Source organism: Thunnus albacares, chromosome 15 (genome assembly GCF_914725855.1).
Source record: "Thunnus albacares chromosome 15, fThuAlb1.1, whole genome shotgun sequence".
NCBI classification, from domain to species: Eukaryota; Metazoa; Chordata; class Actinopteri; order Scombriformes; family Scombridae; genus Thunnus; species Thunnus albacares.
The window spans coordinates 19,713,641-19,741,621 of NC_058120.1; the positions used below are offsets into that span (position 1 = coordinate 19,713,641).

Here is a 27,981-nt window from a genome sequence, read left to right on the forward strand (position 1 = left end):
CAGTTCACTAAGTGTTTTTGTTGCTGTCTAAGTATTTCCAGTATCGGCCAGATTTTGACATCAAGTATAAAAAAAAAAACATGTAAAGTGTCAGTGTGACAGACATAAAGAAAGAAAGCAAGAGCTGCAGTCGGTCATGCTGTAAGTGGCCCATCCTGTGTGAGTTAAGGCTGTCAGTGGACGCCTGGATAAGGACGTGTAAGGCAGGATTAGTCCAGGTCTTAATAGGCTTGGTTAAACACATCCGCTGCTCAGACTTTGAGATGTCACTGACTCCTATTATCCCCTGGCATTATTCTCAGGCACCACGGCTCGCAGTGAGCTGCCTGCCTCTCCATACCTTGCTGGAGGAAGGAGATCTCTGTGTCTGAATATTTAACTATCAAGTGTATTTTAAAGGAGAGGAATATTGAGCTCGGACAGTTTGTCCATCTCAGTAGATGGTCGTGGAAGTTGGTCTGCCATTAGCTACCTCACAGTTCGGTGCATATACAGAAGATTGGTTGTTTATTTCATGTAAGCCTGCAGCCATGTACCCAACAACTCCTGTCTACGTATGCACAGTTTTAGTTGTACATAATGTGTCACTGGAGACTGCTGTAGCTTCTGTGATTAAATATTTTAGTGTGGAGGCATGAAGGTGGTGTAAGCCTATTCACATCTGGTGTTGTGATACTTGAAGATGTCTGAACTCACTATTGAATGATTGATGGAGAGCTGTCACAAAAATTTTTTTCATTATCCGTATTCCAACAATTATTTTTCGATTAATTGTAAAATGCAAGAAAATACTGGAACAATCACAAATTTCCCATCTTAAAATGGCTCATTTTCTTACCAGTAAGCTATTAAGCTTGCAATGATATAAGACAGAGAAAAGCAGCAAATCCTCCCCTTTTGTGAAGCTGAAGTTTTTTTCAAAAAAATAATGACAATGATGAATCAATTATCAAAATAGTTGCCAGTGGTCTTTCTCTCAGCTTATCGATTTAATCTGATAATTGTTTCAGATCTAGACTGATGTAGCATTCCCCCAACAGTGTTTTTATCACTAATTCAGGTCCACCCTCCTTCAGTCTCACTTTCCTTTCCTGGCAGGGTTTACTATACAGCCAGGGTGCATTGCCAGAATTGCAAAACACAAGACGAAACAACTGAGGTTTGGTTCAATTTTATGCCAGACAGAGACGTAAAGTTTCCAGACTGAGAATACAGTGCGGGTGAATGTTAGGGTTAGTTTTGTAGGTAAATGCTATAACTGCTTCAAGCTTAGCCACTTGGTCATAAAGTAACAGCACTGCCAAGGCTGCAGCAGTGCCCACAGTCTGGCTGCCTGTCACTGAGGGCCATATCAGGCCATACCGACAGCTTCCTGCTCCACAGAACAGTGGTTTGCCTCTACTTGGTCAAAACACAGTGGGCCAGGAGCTGTGGCCTTTGCTGCATCGGGTAAATGAACTGCTGGAGCGAGCGAACGGTCAGTAAAGTGAGATGGAAGGGCAAACGCTTCAGGGTTTCCCAAAGTGCTGACTGAGGTAAATTGTAAGCTCCCAGTCAAGCTGCAAGTGTACCAGTGGGCATTCACTTTTTAGGAAAATGTTGCTTCTACATGAAATCCGAGGAAGAGAATGTCTGATGGTCAGTAAAACATCCCCGGCGTTACGTCAGCATGGCATTTTTGGTCATCAGAGAATTTGTCAAGCACGGTATATGAGGGGGAAAAAAAGGGTCTGACGGGGGCAAAGTTGACTCAACTACTAAAATGTTGATGACTGCTTGATAACGCATCATCCCAGTTTAAAGGACAGTACAGTTTGCCAAAATGTTGTCACTTGAATTGTTCTTGTTGATTCTCTCTGTTCCAGCAGAACATCTTGTTACCAGGTTAAGACATCCTTTAGGCGAACAGTCTGATTGAACCAGGAAGAGGATCAGGGGTTAGGCTCAAATGTTTATTGCTGACCTTGCTTCTCTTGCCAAGCCGTCTTATTTTGATCATATATGGCAATAGGGATCTTCTAGCTCTACTCCTCACTGATTTTGTGTGTGTGTGTCTGTGAGTGAGTGAGTACGGTACTTTTTCATGCCAGTGAATGTGGAGCTATGTGGATGATCAGTCATACTGAAATCCTCTTCATCATGGTCAGATCCAACACTTATAAGTATGGAAATCATTGTGAGAAAGGCGTTGCGTATGTCTAACAACAATATACGGGCGGATGTTTTTTTTTGTTTTTTTTTACATAAACATTTTTGATAAAGATCCTGTTAGTAAGCATATGAAACCAAGATAGGTACTATGCAGTACATTTTACAGATGAAGAGAGAACTTATCAGATGTCTGCGGTGGGCAAATTATGTAATAGAGACACGTTTTCCAAATTACCTCAAACATATCCTGGTCATCTCTGTACAATCTGCAATTTCTTGTGACTTATTAGTCAGTGTACACAGATACTTGCATACTTGTGTTCAACTAATATCAGCCGATATATTTTGCCCCTGCTGATTTCACTTAAATGTCAACTTTTTCTTTGCATAGTTTTTTTTGGAGAATAGTTCAGAAAGTGTCTGAAAAAACAGATTTAAAATTGAAACACAAACAACCATGTTGTAGTTTTCTCAGCATGTGTGGTTGTAACTGTGGTTGCATCATTGTTGTGAATGAAAATGTTTTGCTACCAGACAGTATTCAGTAGGATGCTTGTAAAACTTCAGATATTATAGTAACATTAATGTCAGGAAAATCTTTTTTTCTCAGGTTAAAGTGCTTCATTTATTCACATTACTTGCATGAATGACATAATGATGTTTTTATTACCAATGTTATCCAGACCTTCTCTCTGAGCATCTTTTAGGCTAGGTAAATTAATGCTGGTTACTTTTGTTTCAGATAAAACAGATTCTGTATGTCATGAATTACATGTGAGGCCTTGGAAAAACTGCAACTACTTTGTATGATAATTAAGATTGTGTAGAAATATCTGTTATGGACACGTTACACAAAATGAAATGATAAGGTGCTGTATGTAAGATCACATCTTGGAGACTCTAATGAAGCTTGATTGCTGTTCCTGGTCGTGTTTTATTCAGTATCTGTCTCACTCTATACAATTTCCAGTAACCGGTAAGGATTATTTAAAATTTGAACCGCAAATATAATGTTTTAAAAGTCTTGCTGTCACTCCAAGTTGCTTTAGGTCAAAAGGTCACCGATCACTTCACAAATCTTGAAGTCGTAGTAAAGTAAGCACACACACAGAGTATGTTCTGCATCATTAAACACAGCCGATGTCTCCATCCAGACTCCCTCTATATTTATGCTAGTTTGCGGTAAATGCTCAGGTCTCAGACAACCTTGTAAACACTCTTTGTTTCTTCTTTTTGACATGGTGTCTTTTACACAATTCCTCATATTGCTCATAGTGCTACAGATGAACACACACACACACGCACGCACACACACGTTCCAAATGGGGTCATGGCTGGTTCTCCTGAGATATGGGGGTGAATGAGGCTAGATGGTGACTGTCCCACATACTGCTGCTACCCTGGTCCCCAGACAGGACAGGGACGTAGCTTGCCTTTCTGTTCACTGCCAGTTTCTTCCAGCCCCTCTCTGTGCTGACAGGGTGGCATGTTCATTCCTGTTTACTCCCACCAGCTGCTGTGTACAGTAAAGCCCACACTTCTCTCTGATCACACTTTCATCTTCTGTCACCTCATCTTTTAGTTTCAAGTTGGATTTGGTATGATAAGACTGTTGACATACTTTTTTTTTTTTTTTTGCAGAATGTTAGGCGTGTATTGTGGTTGTGAATTCTACAAAGGTTGGAAATCATCCAGCCACATGAATGGTCTATCGTGAGAGAAGCGTGCAAACCAAATGTGGATACATTTAAAGCAGTGTAGCAGAGATGCGTTAAGTACGGTTTCTGCCCATGTGTGGACATAAAGTGATGTTATCTCACAGAATTTCCATGATGAGATTCCCTAAAATAATTGCTATGGCTTAAGAAATAATGTCAATATCAAGGATTTGGCTGTTTTTAGTTAATAGCAGCCAAGCAGAGTGTATGTTTTTTGTAGACTAAAACACTGCTGCTGACTCCAAAATCTTTTTTAATTTTTTTTTTTTTTTTTTTTTTTTGGCTCACCCACACCCACTCGAACAGAACAGCACTCAGCACATATTCACTGGTGAACAGACAAAGCCATCCTAAGGTGGACAGATGAAGGTTTTTGAATTTGCGAGTGTGTGTATTATGCGCAGTGCATGCTATAGTATGTATATTCAATTTACAGCTCCGACACCCACACACACATCCAGCACTCATCAGAGGCAGAGAGACATCAGCACAAAGCAGCAGTGTTTTACCCGGATCCTGACAGCAAAGCAACACATGTTAAAAATCTGCAAGAGAACTGAGAGAGAAAAAGCCCTCTTTCCTGTCTCTATACGCTTGTGTGTGTGTGTGTGTTTGTTGAAGTCCTGTACTGTCTGCTCTGCATGGCCTAGGCCATTGCAAGAAAAAAAAAAAAGGGAAGAAATGGGCCATCGCAGTGGAGGTAACATGCATGCCTTGAGGTTGACCACAGGATCTGTGTGTGTCCACAGTTGGTTAGGCAGCTGGTGTGTGTGTTGTGTAGCTCCAGGCTGCCTTGGCTCAATCCCTTACTTTAGGCGCCTGAAAGAGGCTAGTTTCCAAGATTAATTTAGTGAAGGATTGAGACCCACGCTACATTTTGGTTAGCCTTGTGACTGCCTGATTCATGTAATATCCTTCCGGAGCGCTGATGATAAAATGCTAACACCTGGCTGATGGCAATTTCGAGGTTTTGATAATACTTTAACCTCTGTTATATCTATGCAAATTTTCTCTCTCTGCTGAGATTGCGCTGCCTGAAAGACAGCTAAGATAAGCCAACAATGTTCATACCAATTGACCACTACATTTGTGTGTATTTGCATGCAGGTTCGCCATGATACTCCCCATCTCATGTTCATCGAAAGCTGTCACGGGCGTTGCGGGGGGGCTGGGTTTAGCAGAGATTGCCCTGCTTGTGCACGAGGCCTTCTGTGGCCACTCGTGCCTGCATGTGAAGCCCAATGGAAGAATTATACGATACGAGCAGACAGTGTAAACAAAGCAGGCTCTGCACACACACACACGCACACAGACATAACTAGTGTGGCAACTGGGATCAACCAAAAGTGCTGTACCAAGACAGCAGTGTCAAGTACATCAGTTGTTGTGTCACAAGCTGACATCAGTCACGTTATGTAAAGGCTTATGAAAGCTAGCCTGGCAACAGAGGATACAGGTGAAGTGTTTGGCGTCTTTACATGATGGATAGCTGCTAGTATTTATATACTGTTTTTATTTCACTAGTTGTCCTTAATTTGGCTACGCAGAGCAAGTTTTAATTTTGTGCTCATTGTCGTTGGGTTAGCTTTGATTGACACTTGACGCGCTGTTCCAAGAGACACAATAAAAGACCAGTGTTGGTGTGTGGGCTGTTATAGTGTGCCTTGCACTGTTGTATTGGGGCGTAATCCAAGCTCTCTTGTCTTTTCCTATCACACTCGTTCCTACCTAGAACAGAAAGCATTATCAAACCCAAGTAGTGTGTGAGCTATTAAAAGGTGACCTCCTTTTTCTAGGTCATTACCAAAAAAGAATGGATGGATTCTAGTTATGAATATCCAAAATTCTTGACAGAGAGGGATGAGAATGGAGAGGCATATTTCTAGCCTAAGGGAGGTTAGGAGGGGTTGTGACGAAAGGGAGGGGGGCGAGTGTGTAGTTGTGGGGGAGAGTTGGTGAGGGCAAGGAAATGGTTGTGGCTCGGGCTGGTACAATCTTGGGGAGGAAAAAAGGAAGACAGAGGCTCGTAGTGTGTTGTCTGGTGAAAGAGGGACACGACAGTTAAGAGAACACAGCGGAGGGAGATCTTGTGACGGGGTCACGAGAAATAAATCAGACATTAAGCTGGAGAGTGATCCTCTTGCTCCTTAGCTGAAGCAGTCTGCAGTCACTACTAGGACACTACCACTGCAGCCCAACACAAAGAACACACTCTGTACTTGACTCCTTTTGTTAGCAACACAATTACCATTTTATTAGGCCGACTACTTTGCAGGTACCGGTCTGTGGCATTCGCTGCAATGCACTGATTCATCCAGGAGAAATGAGGAAGATAAGACCTTTTCACTGTATCATAGAGTCTGTCCAGTCTCTGTTTTCCAAAATTGGACATTTAGTTGGAGGAGAAGATGGAGGAAGGTCCTTTTCCCCTTATGGAGTGAGTGTTGAAACCCAAATTTTGCATCACAAGTTAAGGCATATCGTTCCTGCATCAACAAAGACGCAGCTATCTCTCCCAACCCTTTTACAGTCCTCTGGTAACCCCCCTATTACTGACCTCAGACCAGCTTTTCCCCCCACAAAGTCTCTGTGGAGCCGAGGCCCTTCTTCTCTGTGGTACACCAAAAGATGAAGAGCACAGAGCAAGCCTGAGGGGCTCACAGTTATATTTACTGTCTGCTACGAAAGAGAGGAGAGAGAAGGGGCGGATGGGGGGGGGGGGGGATTTAAAAAAAGAAGAAGAGAAAAAAAAAACACAGGAATGAAAAAGAGAGGGAGACAGAGGAGGGGTTGCCATGGTAACGGAAATATGGCTGCTCTTCAAAAACCTTGAATGTAGGTGGTGGTGAGATGAGTGTATGTGTGTGTTTTTTTTCCTCCTCGTCTTTCCCTTTCAGTTTGCAGATATCATGGATGTGCTGGATCCCTTTTTTGAGGAGGACTGAAATGCCATCGGCTTTTTTCTTCTTTTTTTTTTTTTTTTGGTAGCCTGAGGGTTGTCTTTCTGGCCATGTAGAACACAAGAGGGCTAGTGTGAAATGTGGGTTAGGCCCACTAGACCCCCCCCAAGCAATCACTATAGATCTCAGAAAGCTTTAAAACCGGCATTTGAGATTTTAATTTCTCCTTTGAAATAATGGATGTTTGTAGTGTGGAAAGAAGCAGAATACATGTCTTAAAGTATATACCTATGATCTTTTCTTTGCTCAGGCTCCTTACTATATATGTAAATCTGGAAACCCGACACCACTTGATAATTGCGATGATCTTACAGCCAGATATGGACTCAGGAGGGCAGAGGAGGATCACTGAAGGAATGCAGCCTTTTTGACAACAACCCCTGCTGTCACCTTTTGGCAGAGGCAGCCCAGTGTTAGATCCTGAATATAGAGCAGATTGTCTTAATTATCTTCACTCAATTAATTAGCATTTTCCCACATTACACTTTCTTTTTCCCCCCGGAAATATTTTTCGATTCGTTCTCTTTTCCAAACTCTGCGATAACTTCCTGACGTCAGGACAAAGAAGCTTTGACGTATTAGCAGTCGTAACCAGTTTAGTTAATCAACTTGGAATTTCAGTAGAGTGATTTCATAATGCGTGAAACTGACTTAGATGGTGGCCTCACATTAATCTAGTTTAGATAAAAGTAGCTATTAGACCATTACTAATGCTTCATTTTTACCGGGTTGTGCTCATTTGCCTTGCTTATCGATTAACTGGGAATTAATGATGACTAATTACACATCAAGTACAAAAACAGACTGCTGCAATGTTCAAGGATCTCTTCAACTAGCATCAAGGTTTTCTTTCATTTTTGCCTCTCATGGAGCATCTGTCTTGGGGCACTGATTTGGCTCCTTGTCATCATCTTGGCACCACTGTGGATGAGCGTGCTTTCAAAATGAGTTGTCCACTAAACAGAGGGCACAGGGACTAGCACCTAATAGGAGTTGGTAATATGGATAAAATGTTCTATCACAGTATATGTTATATTGATACACGCACAAGTTTATTGGGTGCCCCTGGCTAGAATTAATGCATTTTAATGTAGGGGTGTCATGATTATCTAAATCCACAATGCGATCTGACTTTCAATTTTATTTTATTTTCGATGTAAACTTTTTTTTTTCAGCACTGATGGCTATGTCATTGTTAGACTATTGAGTCTTGATTTTGTAAAGATCAACAGATCATTGGTTTAATGCTCTGACAACTGTCATTCACATTTTCAAATTCTTCTTTAAAAGGATAGGCCACATGGTATCACGTGTGATATAACCGCCATAGATTTTGGGAATGTACCACACTAAGGTCATATGGTCAAATTTAAATACTTTATTTAAAATGTAATAACAATAACTTAATTCATCAGGAATTTTGGAAAGAAAAAAAAAAAGAGCCACTAGATGGCAGAAGGGTACTTTACAGCAACAGTTTGAGTTTCCTCACCTGCAAAAAGCCACAAGGATTAATCCCTGCACGCTTGTGTCATAGCCAGCTGTACATAGAGAACAATGTTATTTATCCAGCTCAGAGGACGGCTTGTTTTGGTGGAAATTAGGTTTTAGCTCGTTGTCTACCTTACTACAGTAGGAAAGAGGCGTCGTTTGTGTTTAAGAATGTTTCACTTATGAGTTATTGACCCTGGACGTTTAAATCTGTCAACTTCACCAAAGGGTGTAGCATAGCCTACAAGCTGTAGTTTTTCTGTCAACAACACATTCATTGTTTACACAACTCATGGGGAAGGCAAAATGTTTCCACACCGGTGATTTCAGGGAAGCAGAAGGATTTTCCAGTTCTGTTGTCCATCATCTCCAGCAGTGGCCACGGTGTCTCAAAAAGTAACACAGCTGCAGGCTACCGGTAAGCCATGCTGTGTCATCCTTTAGATGTTGTTTATCTTTCTTCTTCGGGTGCATGCCGGACACACGCAAGTAGGCGGGCATGGAGAGAAAAATAAAATACAGGGAGAATCACCGATCCTACTTTTGATTTCGAAGGTTGAAATTGATCACTCATGTCGATCGAATTTTGATTATAGAATCGAAATTATGACACTCCTAGTTTAATGCAACAGCCCTGCTTAAATCCTACCTTCATGAAATTAAAATGCTTAGTTTTTCGCACAGTAACTGTTGTAAAGAATTCAATAGTTTATGCTCATTTTGGTAGTAGTTTGCGGTGCTGTTGAACTGTATTGTCTTATACTAAGAGGTATTCCTAATTTTTTGTTCACCCCATTTATATCAATGAGGGTGGATGAAATGTATCTTGTGATATAGTCAATTTCCTAGAAAATCAAGTAAGAAGTTGTACTCGGATTTATCCAGCAAATTAAATAGATGAAAAATCAATCAAAAGTTTGCAAAAGTCAGAGATTGAACATTACCATAACGCAGTCCTGCTAATAAGGGAATAGTAAAAATGTGGTAAAAGTGGTAAAAGTGTATTTATTGTTATTGAACAAGGAAAACAAAGGTGTCGAAGTCAAAAGAAGAAGCTGTAGAAAATTCTCTCTTCTAAACTTTTTGTGTCTCTCAGAAGGTCAAGCATGAAACTGCATCTTGGACTGAGTGGTTTTTAATGCACCTACTCAATGCAACATTACACCTCTTGTCTCTTGCGTCTTGGTTTGTATTCTAGATGTGATAACAAGCCAGGCCTTACGTGGCTCTGCAGCACCATCTCACAGCGCCCGCAGCATAACTTTACTGTCTCTTACTCGATGTCTCTGTGTTCTGTGTCCCGTTCAGGTACGGGAGAAAGTGGCAAGAGCACCTTCATCAAGCAGATGAGGATCATCCATGGAGCCGGCTACTCAGACGAAGATAAGAGAGGCTTCATCCGACTTGTTTACCAAAACATCTTCACCTCCATGCAGGCCATGATTCGTGCCACTGAGAACCTCAAGATCCCCTACAAATATGAACAGAATCGGGTAAGGACTGACCAACAGAAATAAGAGCAGGGAATGTACTTTATGTCCTGCCTGCCTTTGCTTCTACTGTACATTCATAGGACTGAAAATTAAGTAGTTACCGGTGGTGTGGGCACAATACAATTACATAATTATAGTCTATTATTGTATGTAACAGTGGTTCTCAATTCCAGTCCTCAGAGCCCTGCTGGTCTTTTATTGTGAGCCTCTAATTGAGGACTGATTTACACCTGGGATGCAAGGTGAATGTAGTCCGTTATTCAGTAGGACAGAAAATGCACGTTCCTTCAGACCAGAGTCACTGGTTTATATTATGAATGAGCAGCAGAGTCACCTAAACATTGTGACTAAAGAGCAAACACGTCATGTCAAGATATAGTAGGTGTTGAAGTTAGGCATGGTCCTACATGAACCAGATTTTTAGTTTGTCCTAGACTTCGTTAACAGATTTTAGCATACACTCTGCTTTGGTCTTATATGCTTAACAAGAAAAACTACCAAGGAAACCACGATTTCTCAAAAAAGAGCTATGTGGAAGCTGTCAATTTCAGTATTTTTCAGCTTTTGTACTTTGTGTAATTTGATTGAGGCATGTTAGATCACAATTATTGATTTCTTTGTCAAAATAAAAGCCACAGTCACAAAGTGAAGTACTTTAATAGGAATGTCTCCATTTTGCAAATAATTATCCTAACAACTAGACTATTTGATAGATTGCCATAAAATTTTTATAGACATTAAGGCTCCCCAAAGGATGAATCCCTCTGACTTTGATGATCCCCTGACTTTTACTAGTGTCAACCATGAGGTTTACATTTCTTCTTTTACTGAAATGTCTCATCAACTATTGAATGGATTGCCATGAAATTTGATACATAATTTCACGTTCAGCTCAGGAGGAATGTACTAACTTTGGTGGTCCCTTGGCTTTTTATCATCCACCATCAAGTCATACTTTGGTTTCTGACAAAATACCTGCAAAATCACATATTGTATACTAAGATGATGAACATGGTAAACATTATACCTGCTAAACATCTGCATGTTAGCAATAGGCAGTATAGACACTCTAATCTAAAAAAAGAAGAATATAGGCCTCTAGAATTACTTGTGAAGTGTAGTTAAAATGGTACAGAGGGGAACAGTCATGTATTTCCAGTTGTTGTAGTAATTTCTTAGTATGTGACCATTGAAGAAAGGTCATTGTGACGTTCAGAGAAAAGAAAATCGATGTACCTCTTATCTATTACACCGTGTAACAAATTTTCAATTGTTTTTTGTTCCTGGGTAGTAAGTGTTATTTCCTAATTGCTTATGCCTGAAAAGTACAGGAAATAGCTGTCATTCCCTTCAAACTTTGCTTTTGTGACCAGGGTAGTGATATTTTGAAATGTAACTTCTATTCTATATCTTCTATTTCCAATGGGAAAATGGGTGGATTTGCACATTTTCATTCACATAAAGTCAGAAAAAACAACATATGAATCACCAGATAAGATATTTGGGGCTTGACTCATGTAAGTGTTTTACAGTATAATCGTAAATCTTGAAAAACTACTCACTACTCATATTTTGTCACTTTTGTGTAAACATGTTCATTTTGATTCATATGGTGTTTTTTTTTTGTGACTTTATGTGAATGAAAATGTGCAAATTCATCCATTTTCCCATTGGAAATTGGTAAATTTCAAAATATCATTGTCCAGGTCACAAAAGCAAAGTTTGAAGGGAATAGCAGCCATTTTCTGTCCTTTTTAGGTATAAGCAATTAGAAAATAACTTTCAACCCAGGAACAAAACTTGTGTTACATAGTGTTATCAAATTACAGCTATGAAAAACATTGAATAGTTGGACAGTTGAAAGGCGGCGTGTCAACTTTGTGTCAAACACTGAGGAGTTTACTTTTAGTTTTCCCCCTATCGCATGTCTGTTGAACATTACATTTTTCTAAATGCTTTACAATAATTATCTGACATTTTCATATAGATCCATGTCAATTATGCTGCTCTTTTTTTAACCCATGTGTCAACATACAACCTCTTTAGCTGCAATTTTTCCCAGTTAGACCAATTGTATGTCTTAGGTTTTTCCCAGGAAAAATGTATGTTGCAGTCAATTTATCCAGCACAAATATTGTCCTTGAAATAAGTAAAATAAGGATGTGGTTAGGATCAGCCACATAGTCTAAACAGACAGTGAAGAGAACTATCTACAGATGACTCAAATGTCTTAACTGAAACTGAAAATGATATTTGAATAAATACATCTGGTTGCTTTGCACTCATTATTTCTGTCTGCCCTGTTGTCTGTGTTACTGCTCTTCTCTATTCATCATTATCCTCCATCTGGATTTTTCTCTGTTCCTCATCTCCTCTTCCTTCCCTTGTCTTGCCTTTGTCTCTCCAGTCTAATGCCATGCTGGTGAAGGAGGTGGACATTGAGAAGATAAATGGGTTTGACCACCCCTACATCGCAGCTATCAAATGCCTCTGGTCCGACCCGGGGATCCAGGAGGCCTATGACCGCCGCCGAGAGTACCAGCTCTCTGACTCCACTAAATAGTACGTCTGTCTGTCTCTCTGTATGTGTGCAGACAAGGGATGTGATGTCTGTCTTAAAAATGGTATTTGTGTGAATGTCTGATACAATCTGAGTGTGCTTATGTAATTTTTGTGTGTGTGTGTGTCTGTGATGCTAGTTTGGGAACTAATAGTTTTATTGGTGTTGCTATTAGTTCTGCGAAATGCTGAATTTGTAATGATTTGGTTTAAATTCTTGCAAATCCAAATTTACATTGATTAGACAAGAAATTAGTGCCTAATAAGTAGAGCTGCCCCCAACTAAAGGTTTATAGTCATAGTTCAAGCCAGTAGTCAACTATTCATTGCACGTTTATGATATTAATTTAGTTATTTGAATATACTGTATATTTTTGGGGCATCAAAAAGTGGTTTGAGAGAAATGCACATTAAGTTAAACATGCAGTAAGTGAGGTAATTTAGCTTCGCCACATTCCCCACGAACACTTGGATAATCCTACTTGTGCATATGACAATGTATTTATTAATTTAGGCTATCTAATCTTAGAAAAGCCATGCTGTGGCTAAAGTTAGGCTAACATTACTTATGTGTTTCAGATGATAAGTCATGTTTGAGGTCAATGAATGATAGGCAAATGTTTACCTGCAGAGTTTGCATGTCACCTTCTTGGGGTCGTCCTTTACCCTTTCGAAATAATACCACTCTTTGGATTTCCTGCCCGACATATTAACTATCTAATAACTAACTAATCCTTCCCGCGGCCAACAGACCAATGAAAACTTGGCCGACTAAGAGTCTTCTCGTTGACTAACATTTCGTTGACTTTTAGGGGGCAGTCCTACTAATAAGGTTTAGTTTGGTTTACTTTGTTCTTACCCTAATGCATTACGTGGAAATAGGTGAGTGTTTGTGTTTGTGGCAACCGTATAGACATCCAGGTTTTCAGTGCTGTGGGTGTGTCTGTGCTTTTCTTAATGTGACGGTGAACTTGCAGATACAATTTAAAGAGTCAGTTCATCAAAATCAGAAAAAACTTTTGAAAGAAAGTCAGAAAAACACATCAACATTGTTTCTGTAAAGATATGTTGCTATTGGATGGATTTTTCAAATAACTTTATTTTTTTATAATCACCTTTTTATGACAGTACAAAAAATAAGAAGGAAATGTGTAATGTCATATGTGGCAAGGAGACAGAGTGGTCTCCAGAGCACAAGACAACAGTTTTTAATGTAATGTGGGTGTGTTTGATTGTTTGTATATTGAGACAATATAATTACTTTGTGGGTGTTGTAATGTATACAGGGCAGGGTGACATACTAGCTTTTCATCCACTGGCCAAATTGGTTAACACATTTAAAAAATTTACCAACCTTTTTTTCACAGTTTAATAGTCTCCTACAAACCAGTCCACCATGGTAATTTTTCAGCAGTGTATTATGATTAATTTTTTATTAGTACACTGTGTCATTGGGGTTTCTTGAGACTTAAAGTCAGACTGAAATGGACTGGAGCTGAGACTGGGAGGCCTGATCAAGAATTTATCCCCTCCCAGCCAGTTAATAGAGAGCAGTAACGGTAATGTTGAAGCCACTATCGTGTCTCTCTTGGTCTCTGTGGGTAATGAACGTACTCTAGTATTTTTTTTAAGTGTCCACATACACACTAACCAGATATTTCTAAATTTACCTGTCTTGAATGCATAACACATAGTAATGTCCCCTCTTAGCAAGTGCTAACACAGAATATAACTGCTCTCCCAATCCACTCTGATTTAATCTAAGGTCGAGCATTGTGTTTGACGTCAGAATGTCACTACTCATGCAAGTACAATGGTAAGAAGTGTACTACAAACCACAGATTCAAAAAAAAAAAATAGCAAGGTGTACACCCATTGTGTTTGCACCTTGTTGTTTAGAGCCAAATGTGTCAGCCTCTTGTTCTGCAGTTGTTTGTGTTTGCCATAATTATATGGTAATAATGTATAACCCCAGGCTAAATGGCCTTAAGGCACTTGTCTCACTTTACAGTGCCCCCTGGTTGTAGACTTCCTGTACTACAGTTAAATGCTACTCCAGGTTTGCATTCATGAAGGTGTGCTTGCTGTGTCGAGAATGTCAATGTGATGGTTAATATGCATTTGTTTTTTTCATGTGTATGAGTGAGTGAGAAAGATACATTGAAAATGTCTTCATTTCAGTGTTATCCACAATGTTCATGTATATCTCCAGTTACCTTAGCGATATAGACCGTGTGACTGCGGAGGGATATGTTCCCACCCAGCAGGATGTGCTGAGGGTCCGTGTTCCCACCACGGGCATAATAGAGTACCCATTTGACCTGGAGAACGTCATCTTCAGGTACCCCTGTGGCACCAGGACTGCAGCATAACCATGACTAAAGGACAAAAACCACTGATGACTGTCAGGATATTAACACACTGGTTTAGAGGGGAGCTAAATGCTCTGTCATTGGTGCATAGGTTTTGATAAACTGTAGGCCAAAAAAAAAAAAAAAGACTAAATGACAGGTGTAATATTTGTACTATACCAGAAGTCAGGCATTGAAATTACAGGACAGTTACTAACCTGCAAGTGCCTTATGCACAAGCTACTTGACAAGGATAGATAGATCCAGTTGTCCCACAGAGGAAAATAAAGATACTGTTGTATTTAGATCAAATGAGCCTGAGGGCCAGGTTGGTTAACCTGATTAGAGATCAGTGGTTTGTGTTCAGAACTGTGCAGAGGTTCTGGCTCCAGGAAAAAAAAAAGGCCAGACATGCTGCACTGTGAAGCTTGTGGGGAGCAGCCACCAAATGCCAGATGAAGAAGGATTTAGGCAATGATGTCAAAGATTCTCCAGGAAGTGAATCAATTGGACACTGCTTAAAATACAGAATAATTGGAACCCTTTTTAATTTAATTGAAATAAGCTTCCTGCTTTCTTTGAAATAATACTTGTCCAAACCTTCTTTATCTTATTCCAGGTGCTGCTCTTTCTGCTGCTGAAGTCACTGCTACCACAGTCACTGACACCACCTCACTGCCTGCGACATAATCCACAACCTGCAAATTGTTAATTGAAATAGAGTCAAATGAAGCTAAAGTCACAGGTTAACGGCTAACCTCCAAAGTCTTGTGGGTTTTATGGAACGAGTGTGTTGGTGGAGCAGTGACACTGACTAACACCTTTGTGTTTCTGAGATGTGGCCTTTTCTGTGAAGCTTCCTCAACAGGACTCATCCACACTTCCTGGAATGGCAGGGGGGTTGCAATAATTGCCTGTCACGCTTTATATAACTGTTTTTCTGTCTTTTTTTTTTCTGTTTATCTCCCCCTTTTTCTCGACCGGGCCTGCCTGTAGTTATCTTTCCGATCTGGATCGTATTGCAGATTCCAACTATCTTCCCACTCAGCAGGATGTGCTCAGGGTGCGCATCCCCACCACAGGAATCATAGAGTACCCCTTCGACTTGCAAAGCATCATTTTCAGGTAGAAAGATGCCTCTTTTGGCTCAATCCCTCCATGTTATGTTGTGACATCATTAACTCTTAAGTCAACTAATGTGTTTTTGTCCTGAGCCCCAAATAAACCATATTATGTGATTTGTCCTCCCCATTAATGGAAAGAAATGATCTGTGACTTTTAATTTATCCATTTAACTTGAGTGTCTATATCCCATTTGTACTCCTCTTGACCTTTCCCTCCCTAGAAATTAAAAGTCATTACCATTATATCATCTCCTCATAGTCCTACACTTTCTCTTACCTCCTGCCACCAACAGCAATCGTACCACACATAACACAACCCCTAATGAACACAAAGTCCTACATTCTGGTGCCCGGTCTCTGTAAATGGGTCACCTCCTCTCTTCCTCCTCCTCTCCTCCTTTCCTCTCCGGCTGGCAGAAGAAACGAGGTCGTCCTCTCCGCGGTGGAGGAATGTTATTTTGGGCAGCAGGTCCTGCAGGGCCTATATTGGCCCTGGGTCTCTGTGGACCACAGTGGACTGGGCCACCACCAGGGGGCACCCTTACATTGTGAATTATAGCTGACTTGGGCAACCTTCTCAGAGACCCTGATGCACCTGGTCTGCAGGCTTGAACCTGTGTGTCCAGCGGTGCACCAAAATACCCAGGGTTAGTTAAATTGCACTGATGTCATTTATATACTAGCTTGACAAGAAAAGGACTCCTGACGTGAACGATTTTCCTGAATCAGTTGTCTCAAATGAAGGCTTAATGAAACTGGGACCTAAACTCCCCGACGAGCGAAGGGTGACCTTGTCAAGGAGAAGCTCAGGAAAGCTGAAATCTTTTGAGGATTCACACATCTAATCAGTCAGTTTTTCAGCCAGGATTGCTGTTCATAAATGGATTAAGCGAATGCCAGCCTGTCTAAATTATAAAATCAAACTTTCTATTACAATTTCAGATTAGTTCATTGTGATAGTTTATCTCTTATGAATTATATATACGTCCTACTTGTTTAGATATAAACTGCTTAGCTTGTAGCTTCCCATTAGGTGACATAGGAGGCGTCCTTCTACCATGAAAAGGATCCCGTCATCAGAGGTGCCTCCTGTATCTCTCTCTAACATCTCTCCTTTCTCATTCTTTCCAGTTTTCTTTGTCTTGTCCTCTATCCTGTGTACACGTTCCCCTCTCCATCTATTCATTTGTGCTTCATTTTATGTCCCTCCTGTTTCCCCATTTGTCCTCTCCAAGTGAGTTTCAAAACTTCCTGTTAGTTCTTGTGTGGTCACATCCATCAGAGGAGTTTTAGAAAGTCTGTCTGGTATAGAAATGAATGCATCCACGCTCACCGTATGACATGCAATGGAGCACAGATTGATCTAGTATCAGATGTAATGTTGACTCAGAAGGGGTTACAGATGAATGCCTCTCAATTTAAGCTTTTAGCTTCTATCTTTACTTTAAAACCCAAAGTTGAGCTGCACTTGTAATTGCTGTGTTTTGGTTAAGAATAAAAAGGAGGCAGAAACATAAATACTTTTCTGAGATGGGCAGGTGTTATGCAGACTTCTACAGAGAGTAGCTCGTTCAAATATGAAAAGAAACTTTTGTTTGTACACAAATCAGATTGTCATTTATCATGGCAGCTCCAAATTGATGTCAAGATTCAGATTCTTGGTTGAGTAGTGTCTTTTTTTTTTTTTGTGCCGCTTCTGTTCAGAAATGTTGGAACAGATTTTTTTTGACAACCTATGAAAATACATGATTTCCTAAACTGAGTGGCATTCATTTTAAAACTTATTCTATATTCGTCCTAAGTAGGAGGCTTTCATCTTTTCAGTGGCATGCATGACTCACTTACTCACAAGGACAAAAGCATATTCACACTTCACATTTCTTGTTTGTGTAGGGTTTTTTTTTTTTGTCACATATAGACATCTGCAAACATTTGCTCAGAGACCTTTAAAAACTTGCCATCATGGCCAAGAAGTTGTGAATCTGGTTAATCTTCTTTAGGTGTTGAATCCATCAGGAGTTAATTGTTATTTCAAACAAGTTTGATTAAAATAAAGTTCATGACCCTTCTAAAAAAGATTTTTTTTTTTTTTTTTTAATAAATCCTTCAGACCCAAAATAAACAATAGGCCTACTTCTGATGTCTCCTTACATGATAATAAAAATATGCTCTCATCAGTCCCAGGATATGAGACTGTATTTTTATTTGGGTCGTGTGCTGAAAATGTTTGAGGAAGAACTACGCTAGGAAATATCTTAAGGACTACTGGACTATATGCAAGGTTCACAGTTTAGTGCTATTGGTAAATCTTTCTCTTGATGGATTCAAAACTGTCAAAACAACAAAAATAACTCTTAAAACCTTTCCAGGACATTAGGAATATTGAGAGCTTTTGTCCTGTTTAACTCTGAGCACATATAGAGTTAATTGTGTGAATCTAGTCTTGAAAATGACAACTCAACATCAGTTAAGCTACTAAGACTCACATGCTTATGTTTTTTTTTCCCTTTCTTGCCTCTTCACTTGTTACCCTCTTCTTCACCTTCATCCTGCCATCAGGATGGTGGATGTAGGGGGTCAGAGGTCAGAGAGGAGGAAGTGGATTCACTGCTTTGAGAATGTCACTTCCATCATGTTTCTTGTGGCGCTGAGTGAGTACGACCAGGTCCTGGTGGAATCAGACAACGAGGTAAGTGGACATAAAACATAACGGCTTGTTTTTGTTTACCTTTTAGTATGCTTTGTTTTATTTTGACCTGATATCGATTAGTTAATTCACGCTCTTGCAGTACCGTATTTTGAAATATTGGTTACTTACTATGCTGCTTTAATATAAGTGTCTCCATATGTTAAAGTGTTCACAGCTAAGCCTTTTCATGTAGAGAAATACATACATCTAAATGAGATAGATACCACAGAACATTACTCTAATCACACCTCTGTTTCCCAAACCCCCTGCTCTGCACACTAGAACCGCATGGAGGAGAGTAAAGCTCTGTTCAGGACTATCATTACCTACCCCTGGTTTCAAAACTCCTCTGTCATCCTCTTCCTCAACAAGAAGGACCTGCTAGAGGAGAAGATCTCCTACTCACACTTGGTGGACTATTTCCCTGAGTTTGATGGTGAGATCATTTATGTTGTTTATGTGTTCTCCCTTATAATGTACAGTTGGCAGTCACCCTCTCTGACCGATAAATGTAGCTTATGTGGATGTTGTTTAGTGTTTTAAATGGTAGTTTGAAATAGGTTATGATGTAGTCTTTTATGTTTTTGTACAAATTAAACAAATGAGATACAACACATGAATTGGTGAGTTTTAGAAGTGCTGATAAGTAGGGCTCTGCAATTAATCCAAAAGTAACCAAAACCGACATTATTATTACAATAAATTCACTCCTTCATACAGACTGTCCACCTGCAGTTCAAAGCAGTGTAATTAACTGTATGTGTCCAGTGAAGACAAAGCGACTCAAATGTTGGAGACATGCAAACAATCTGGTACAGAAAAAAAAGTTTTTCTCTGTCATATGGGCACACTTTGGCTTTATTCAATACAACACAGGACAAAACAAAGTTAAACGGAACTGGAGTTGGAAAATAGTGGAGTAGCACAGCTTCTTTGGGAGCGTTAAATCCAGGGGGTGTGACGTGAGTGAACACTCGACAAATGCTGGACATCGAAGTGCAGTCAGGTTAGAAGTAAACTGTAAAGGTAACAGAGAATGTTAAGTATGAGCTACAGTTTACTACAAAAATAAATGCTACAGCTTTCTACTTTGGTTTACCAGCAGCTGAGTATGTTAGCATGTAAAGCCGTCACTAATGTCACTCTAAATCAGCTATTAAGATGATGAGATAACAGAAGTCATAAAAGTATTTATATTAGACCTACTTATTTTGACAGTAGCAAAATATGTTCAACAAAGCCATATTTTTCTTTGGATTTCCTGATTTAGCAAACAAATACCTAAAAGTGTACTTCTGGATATGGTAAATATGAGTAAGTCATAATCCAGGGTTTTCCGTTTATTTTTCAGTACAAATAAATGATAAGGGCTCGGTTTTGAGGTCAGAGAATCTTGTGCACAAATGTATTTAACAAGATCTTGTTTATTAATCGTTACGAAGGTGATTTTTGGTGATATCGCCTAGTCCTACTGGTCAGTATATTTTTTTTAACTCAGGACAGAGCCATGCTAGTTGTTTCCCCCTGCTTCCAGTCTGTATGCTAAGCTAAGTCTCCCTTCTAAAACTCAATACTAAACGCATAGGCATGACAGTGGAATCAATCATCTCATTTAGCTCTTGTAAAGAAAGCGAATAAGCGTATTTCTTAAATTACTGCTTACTACTCCTTTAAATAACAGCGGTTATAGGGAGAAATATATAAATGCATCCATGTGCTCTTGTCTGTCTCTATATCTAAGGTCCCCAGCGGGATGCACAGGCAGCGCGGGAGTTCATCCTCAAGATGTTTGTGGACTTAAACCCAGACAGCGACAAGATCATCTACTCTCACTTCACTTGTGCCACAGACACTGAGAACATCCGCTTTGTGTTTGCAGCTGTCAAAGACACCATCCTACAGCTCAACCTCAAAGAGTACAACCTGGTGTGAGGGCTCTCGTACGATGCACATCTCCTCCCCATTGCACAAATTCACACCTCTTTCGGAGTGTGCGATCAACTCCTCATGCATAACAGCACACCATGCCGACACACACACACACACACACATATACACACACACACACACACACGCTCCCAACCAACAGAACCCTTCCTTTGTTCTTTTTGGGTTTTTTTTTTTTTTCCCAGTACAGTACATTCACAGATCCTCCCACCTGCAAACGCCGCCCCTCTCTTTCACCAAAGCTCGCCCTCTTCCTCCTTTGCTCGGCAGCTTGTTGTGTCAGAGTCCTCGCTCCTCCCAAAGCTGCTCCGTGTCTGACTTGGCCCCGGCTGCTGACTCTGGCACATTTCATCTGGCACACAAACCTTTCACACGGGCTGTACAGTGACTGAAAGGGACTTTGGTGTTTGTGTGTGTGTGGTACGTGTGTGTGAGTGTGTGTGTGTGTGTGTGTGTGTGTGTTGCATCGACTAGCGAGGAGCTGTGTTTTGGTGGATAGCGGCATCAAACCCCCCCCCCCCCCCCCCCCCCCTCTCCCCCTTGGCCCTCTGGAGTTGATCCCAAGTGGTGTGAGATCAGATCCTCCGTCGTCTACTTTTCTGAGCTCCTGCCAGTGTGGAAGGAAGTGAACACTTGAATCTCCCCAAAACCATCTGAGGACCAGCGAGCGGCACGGTGCTCCTTTTTGAAAATCCCCCACCACAGTTTGACAGTGTTGGGACAGGATGTGAGGTCGCACACAGGACGCAAGGGGACGGGGGCCGAGGATTCTGTCTCCACCTCGCATCTATGAATGTACCCACCAGTGTGAGCATCGCAATCGCAAAAAATAGAAATATATATTATGAAGTAAATGTATATGTAAACACACTTAAGACAAAAAGCACGAGAGGGCAAGAGATAGCAAATCAAAATCTATTCATTGCTGAGATTTTTAAAATGTTTTTAATGATAGAAATTTGTTGCTACGTCTACTTCTATTTAACAAATTATGGCTAAATGGAACGGTGATAAGAAAAATCTATAAAAACTTTTAAACTTTGCATAACAAAGACATCTAAAAAAAAAAAAAGAAGCAGCTACAAATTTACTTGATAAGTATCCTTTAAACATTTCTGTGGGATTAGTTTTTTTTTGTTTTTTTTTTTTGTTTAAGTTAATCACATGGCTTCCCTCCTCCAGAGGTTTTCTGTATGGATTCACAGGGACAATCTTCCATGTGACCTCCACAGCATCTGGCTCCACTGACACACACCCACACCCTTTATTACAAAACACTCGTAGCGGGTGAGAGGACGGCGCTTTTCACACACGGGGGGCTCCACTCTGATTGGCAGGAGCAGATGTGGAAGGGGAGCGCGATGACATCAGTGTTTTTATCAGCCCACAGAGCGCCCATCTGCAGCTCGGGCTGCGAGTAGCTTATTCAACAAAATAGAAGCCGTAAATTAAACACGCCCACGCCCAGGGTGTGAATAGAATCCATGCGGTAACATCTCTGATGACGTCGCACCTGCGTCACTCAGCCGTCCAATCAGACACACTTCCTGACAGTGACATAGTCATTCATTATATCAGGATGTGCTTCTGTTTACTTTTTTTTTTTTTTTTTTTTTTACTGTATAGTCACTTTGTTTATATAAAAAAAAAAGATTGCTTGCTGTTGAGTGGTGAGAGGAAGAGGGGCTATGAACCTTTGACGGAAAACGCACTCTGAAGTCTGCAAATGTCGTTTGTGTATATTTGTTTGTAAATACATATACACAAAACACTCCTGTACAAAAACGCTCTGTGGTACACCATCTTTGGCAAAAAACAAACAAAAACAAAAAAACCAACAAAAAAAAAAAGTATCAACTTCTTTCACTAGCATACAGTTTTTTTTTTTCCTATGAATTTATGGTAGTATTGATACTGTGATAATGGATTTTGTTCACTTGATTAATAGGACTACACAGAGCTGAGTGGTGTTGAGTAAACGATCGGCAAGGAGCAATAGTCAGAGACAAGAGGTTCCTTCCAACCAGCCTCTTAAACCCTCACAACTCCACACTACTGCAACAGCTCTGGCTCCAGAGTAATACTAACTAGGGCTGGTTTAAAAAAAAAACAAAAAAAAAAACAGTATGGTGACAAGATGATTTAAGAGTAATTAAAGATTTTTTTATTTATCTAATTTATGGACCAGGTTTGAAGGTGTTGATAATTTGACTGCTTTTGATTCTGTCATGTTGAAGTGCTCCTTTTCTCATGGCGGAGCCTACTTGAGTCTGAACTGCTGTAAAAAACAAAACAAAAACAAACAAAAAAAAAAAAAAAAACGAATGTCTGGTATAGTAAGGACTTTATCTCTGCTTTCTATTTCTTATTGAGACATTTCCAGTTGTACTTGCCATCACGTCTCCATCCATGATAATACTGTTTGGTTTCTTTAGGAGCCCTCACATCTGTTTTGTTTGATTTTTAACAACAAAAAAAACAAAAAAAAAAGAAACTTGTATTTCCTCTTGGTTTATAGACGCAGCGCTGTAATGCATACCTAGAAAAATGTACAGTACGAACGTAGGTGGAATTTTTTATCAGTGATTGAAGACCTATGCGGGTCCATGCTTGCTATTTGTAATTTAACACAAAAAATTCTGTTGTTGGTTTTTTGCATTGTTAATTTCCAGTTTTTTGAGGCTTGCTTTGATAGTGCCAGTGAAGTGCAGATATACTTTTTTGGTCTTTGACCTTTTGTACAGGTGACTTATCCTTCATCCTCATTAAGGGCTATCACAGTGCATCAGGCATCAGACGGTGGGGAGTGGAGTACAGGACCACAGTGAACCAAGTCATCCACTACTAATCCTTGTTTATAAATGGAGATTACTTGTGTGTGTGTGTGCTATAAGAAGTATAGGCAAGGTGTGTGTAGAGAGTTTACCAACACTAAGCAGTTTTGTCTCTGTATTTCTTTATGTATCCGGCCCTTTCGGTGAATTGGTTGGACCCAGTATGTGGCTCTCGGACTTTCAATTATTTCTCGTTTGGTTGTTTGCATCGGTATGACAGTGTCACCTGTAATACCTCATGCAATATAGAAACACTAAAGACACTACTACCAGAATGAGTATTGCATGTTTCCCCCAGAGTATTTGAGTTGTAGCTGATAGCCAAGAAATTCTTAAAGACCATACTTGCGGCTATTTGCATGTTTTAACCCATTAACTCCAATTCTTATACTTTATTGTTGACCGTTTCTCCAGTTTAGAGATTGGATTCCTACCTTCCAGGCAGCTGCTGGTTTCTGTTCATGACAGTAAGGTCTGAAAACGTTTGGTTTTACTTTGAACTTTCTGAAGTCAGGGCTTGTTGAGGAAATGCAGCATTCAAAGTAGCTCTGACATCAGAGTATTAATCGGCTGCTGTAAATGTCGCATTAAAAGCAGCGTTTTCCTAAAGTTAAGGAATACAAACAATAAAGACGTAAAGGATAATGTGAATTTGATTTTCTGACATGAAAAACAGTGCAGTCTGGTAGCCTCCTCTGAAAGTTAAGTACTTGAACACATCATCTACTGTAGTGATGAGTTTTCACTACTCTCTGATCTCGATTATATAATTTGATAGAAGTTAACTGTACTATTTCATCCTTCTCAAGCAAAAACAAAGCAAGGAAAAGCCACTGCTCAGTGCTTTTAAATTAGTTCTCTTTAAACCTTTAGGGTGCTATCGATCAGGAACAGAAGTCCACATTTTTCTTTTTATTAAAGCATCATAACCTCACTAACTTTGTCGCTCCAGCTTAATTTCCTTAAATGACCAGAAACCAAACACTGCCTAAAAGTTGGCAAATCAATATAAACATGTACGGTCTGCTTCCATAAATACTAAGCAAGTCTGAACACTAACTTAATGGGGCTAAAATGTAAAAATGCCAGTGTGGTCTGTAACTGCCATTTTTGTCTGCTGAAAATTACACTAACCTTGTCGTGAGGAAGGCAGACAGCCAACCATTAGATGGAGACTGCTGTCATAAAGAGGGTCTGGACGGGTCGGGGCGCCAGTATTAAGTGAGTGGAAGGATATAGCAGTATGGATACCCAAGTATTTATCAGTGTTCAGATTACCTGCGTGTTGAGTGCAGCTCGCGTTAACAGAGTGACTTTTAAACTTGACTCTACAACTTCTGACACATGGTGAAGGGCTGACAGGCGGTTGTTAGTGTGGTGGTTTTGTTAGCAGCCCAGTGTTGCACAGTGTGTTTTTGACACTTTTTTTTTTTTTTTTTTTTTTTTTTAAATCTCAACAAGTATGAGCTGGGAAAGAGGGGAAGGCAAGTCTGTATGAAACTTCTCATTCTTTCATTCTTGTCCGTTTGAGCATCGACCAGGAGGGAAAGACAAGGATTGGTTTTTTCACAATAACTCTCGTATTTATTGCCTTGAATAATGAAAGCTGGTGTTTGGCATTTCTGGCCCTTCGGGGTGTGTTATGTACCTTCCTGTGGGCTTGTTTGTTGGAATAATTGGAATCTAACTTATCTTTTAGACATAAAGTTCATGCATATTCAAAATTTCAAGCTTGTACCCTTATTTTTTTGTGTGTTTGTGTTTTTTTTTTTTTTCATCTTTCTCTGTATGATAAGAAAACATTACCAGAACACTAATATTTAGGACCACTTGATTTATTTTTCCTCACTCCAATGAAACCTGAAGGTCAATTGTGTAGTGGTGTATAAAATGCTGTTTTTTTTTTTTCCTCTTTATTTTGTATGTAAACCAAATGTAAATTATGTATTATACTGAGTGTGCCAACCCCACTCTCTTTAGAGCCAGGCTCTCTCTAAGTGCCAACGCTGTGGTCATCATCAAAGGACCACCACCTGAGATGGTCCCCCTTTTTAAATAAAACACACCAGAGACTAAAAGGATAGACAATTAAGTACACACAAAGACTTTATTCTGTATTTAAGATTGAAGATTTAAAAGATAATCTGCTGTTTTTTAAGAAACTGTAATTATAATTGCATGTGCTGTTTATTTTGTGTCGGAAGTGAGGGCTTGGATGCTTTCATTGAAGCAGGGCCCTCGACGATGAAGGGGTTCCAATCAGTTGGTTATTATCGATTTATTGATTTACATAACTCTTGCCATATTTTTTTATGTGTTTCATGTATTTGTTTCAACCACTGTTGCCTGATCCTCATTCAAACATGAACATGACTTATGATCATTGCCGCCTTCTAAGAGAGAAACATAATGACAAGGTATCTGTTTTAAATTGAAATAAATTTGTTCCTATACTTGCTGATGGTGTGTGTGTTGAGTGGGTTTCATGATTCTGTGTGTTTGAAGTTGTAAGCATGTTTTTCAAATGAAGGCCCGTGTAGAGATGAAAGTCTGAGGTAGGGCTGTGACTGATGATGATTCTCATTATCATTTAATCAATTATTCTACGAATGTTTTAAAATAGTGGAGGAAAAAAAATGCATTAACAATTTCTTAAAAGGCCAGAGTAATGTTTCTAATTTGCTTGTTTAGTATGACTAACAGTCCAAAACCTTAAGACACTCAATTCACTGTCATGTATGATAAAAGAAAACAGCAAATCATCACATATGAGAAGCTGGAACCAGAAAATGTGAAACAATTATGCGATTAATAGTTGCTGATCCATTTTCTGTCAATCAATCAATCGTTGCAGCTCTAATCTGAGGTCTGAGACAGTACCTTAGCCAGCCAGACCTGTATCTTGTAGTATGTATCTAAATCTCAAAAGAAAAGGAAAAAATCAGTATTATGATTTTCTAAGATCCATAACTTCAAACTTATCGAAAAACTACTTCTAGTGGAAGCCTAGATTGATCTGATGGTGATTCTTTTTTTCCTCCAAGAAAACAAACTTGCTCCTCGTTATGTGGCATCTCAGTAGCTTTCTATTAGTTCATTTAGTTTATAGAATATCCTTCTGGGTGCAGCTATCCTGCTGTAGTGTTTTTAAGGCTACAGACTGTAGTCAGAGGTGAACAAAGTCTACTTACACTACACTTTGTATCTTCCATATTATACTGTGGCTTCAGTAGAGCGGGTTAGAGGCAACAAACAGCCACTTGGAGGCCCACAAACAAATTGGAATTGTGAGCACTTGGTTCCTTTATTTTTTTTTTTTGTCATAATTTAAGTATTCAAATATAGGCTAATGATTTTGTCATACCACCCAATAGCAACCCCAAAAGCAGAAAATTCTGGATTGCTAAATTGGGTGCTCTTGCAGTTCTTGCAGCTACATTTTGGGAGATATATTATTCTAAGATATTCTTTTAAAATATGTATATATATATATATATATATATATATATATATATATATATATGTTAGGGGAACTTTATAGAATTTTGGCATATGAGGATGCTATAACAACATCAAGAGAGTTTTGTGTGTGTGGGCAATTCTTAGTAGTAGTATCAAAAGGACAACAATGCACACCAGTATCCTCCACCCCTAACAGATCCGATCAAGGCACCCTGATTGTCTTGTTTTATGCGAAATTAAAGATCAGAATATTTTGAAAAATGCTACATAAAAAAATCAACTCAGAGGGCCTTTGAAGTTATAAAATCTTATGTTGTGTTTCTTGTTTTGTGCTAAAGTTTTTTGTTTGATTTTGATTGAGCTTAAATGTCATAAATTATGTGCATCGCATATGTACCCAGAAGCCTCCAACTTCCCAACAGCAGACTGCACATGCAGCTTTATTATAAGGCCAGAGACACAGCAGGCTGCTCCTGTGCTGAATCAATACAATCTGGCTCCATGCAGGTCAAACTTCCTGTGTGAGTCAGTCAGTTTGTGGTTTATTTGATTTAACACAATTTAGGAATATTCTCCATGTGAGCATAATATAAACGACATAATTAATGTCTTCAAACCAGATGTTGAGCTTCTGTACAGGACTAATATAAAACTTTATTCAACAATAGCACATCAGCACAAAACACGTACACAACACAATACAGTGCTGATTACAACAACAAGAAATAAGATATAAATATTTGTAAAATAAGGTTTAAAAACAAAATGTATCTATTAAATGAGACAAAAATGATTCAAAGTAAGTTAAATAATTATAAGTAATATATTAAAAAGTTAAGTTAAATTTTGTATTTCTAATAAAACCAAAGAAGTTCAACTCAGCTCATCCTTTTTTTTACATAATCTAATCGTAGAAATATAATTTATAACAATGACAATATGAGTAACAAATCTACGGTATGTGAACTTTTTTTATTTCATTCAGAAAATTCTTTATTCACAAACAGATGTTTTTAGGTTCCCAGTCCTCTTTCCATTTTTTTATGGAGTTAAACTCAATGCTTAACTCTCTTGCTCTTACAAACAATAACAAAACAACAATTTCTTAGAATATTACAGACATATATTTGATGAAACCCCCTGAGGTCACATTAATTGCCCCTTTGTCTTGCCACATAGGGGTAGTAATGACAGACCCACTA

General features: G+C 39.4%; 1 protein-coding gene across 2 annotated transcripts in view; it reads left to right on the forward strand.

Moving 5' to 3' along the window:
- gna11b (guanine nucleotide binding protein (G protein), alpha 11b (Gq class)) overlaps positions 1 to 25,778 on the forward strand; it is a 28,131-nt gene extending 2,353 nt beyond the window's left edge. The window contains exons 2-8 of one of the 2 annotated variants that reach the window (XM_044374901.1): positions 9,629 to 9,813; positions 12,221 to 12,375; positions 14,585 to 14,713; positions 15,720 to 15,848; positions 18,407 to 18,536; positions 18,819 to 18,972; positions 20,278 to 25,778. In XM_044374901.1, coding sequence (XP_044230836.1) covers positions 9,629 to 9,813; positions 12,221 to 12,375; positions 14,585 to 14,713; positions 15,720 to 15,848; positions 18,407 to 18,536; positions 18,819 to 18,972; positions 20,278 to 20,468 — 1,073 coding nt within the window. In that variant the 3' untranslated portion in view covers positions 20,469 to 25,778. The remainder of the gene's footprint in view (positions 1 to 9,628; positions 9,814 to 12,220; positions 12,376 to 14,584; positions 14,714 to 15,719; positions 15,849 to 18,406; positions 18,537 to 18,818; positions 18,973 to 20,277) is intronic. The other variant, XM_044374900.1, reaches the window with a different exon arrangement.
- Positions 25,779 to 27,981: the final 2,203 nt, after the last annotated feature.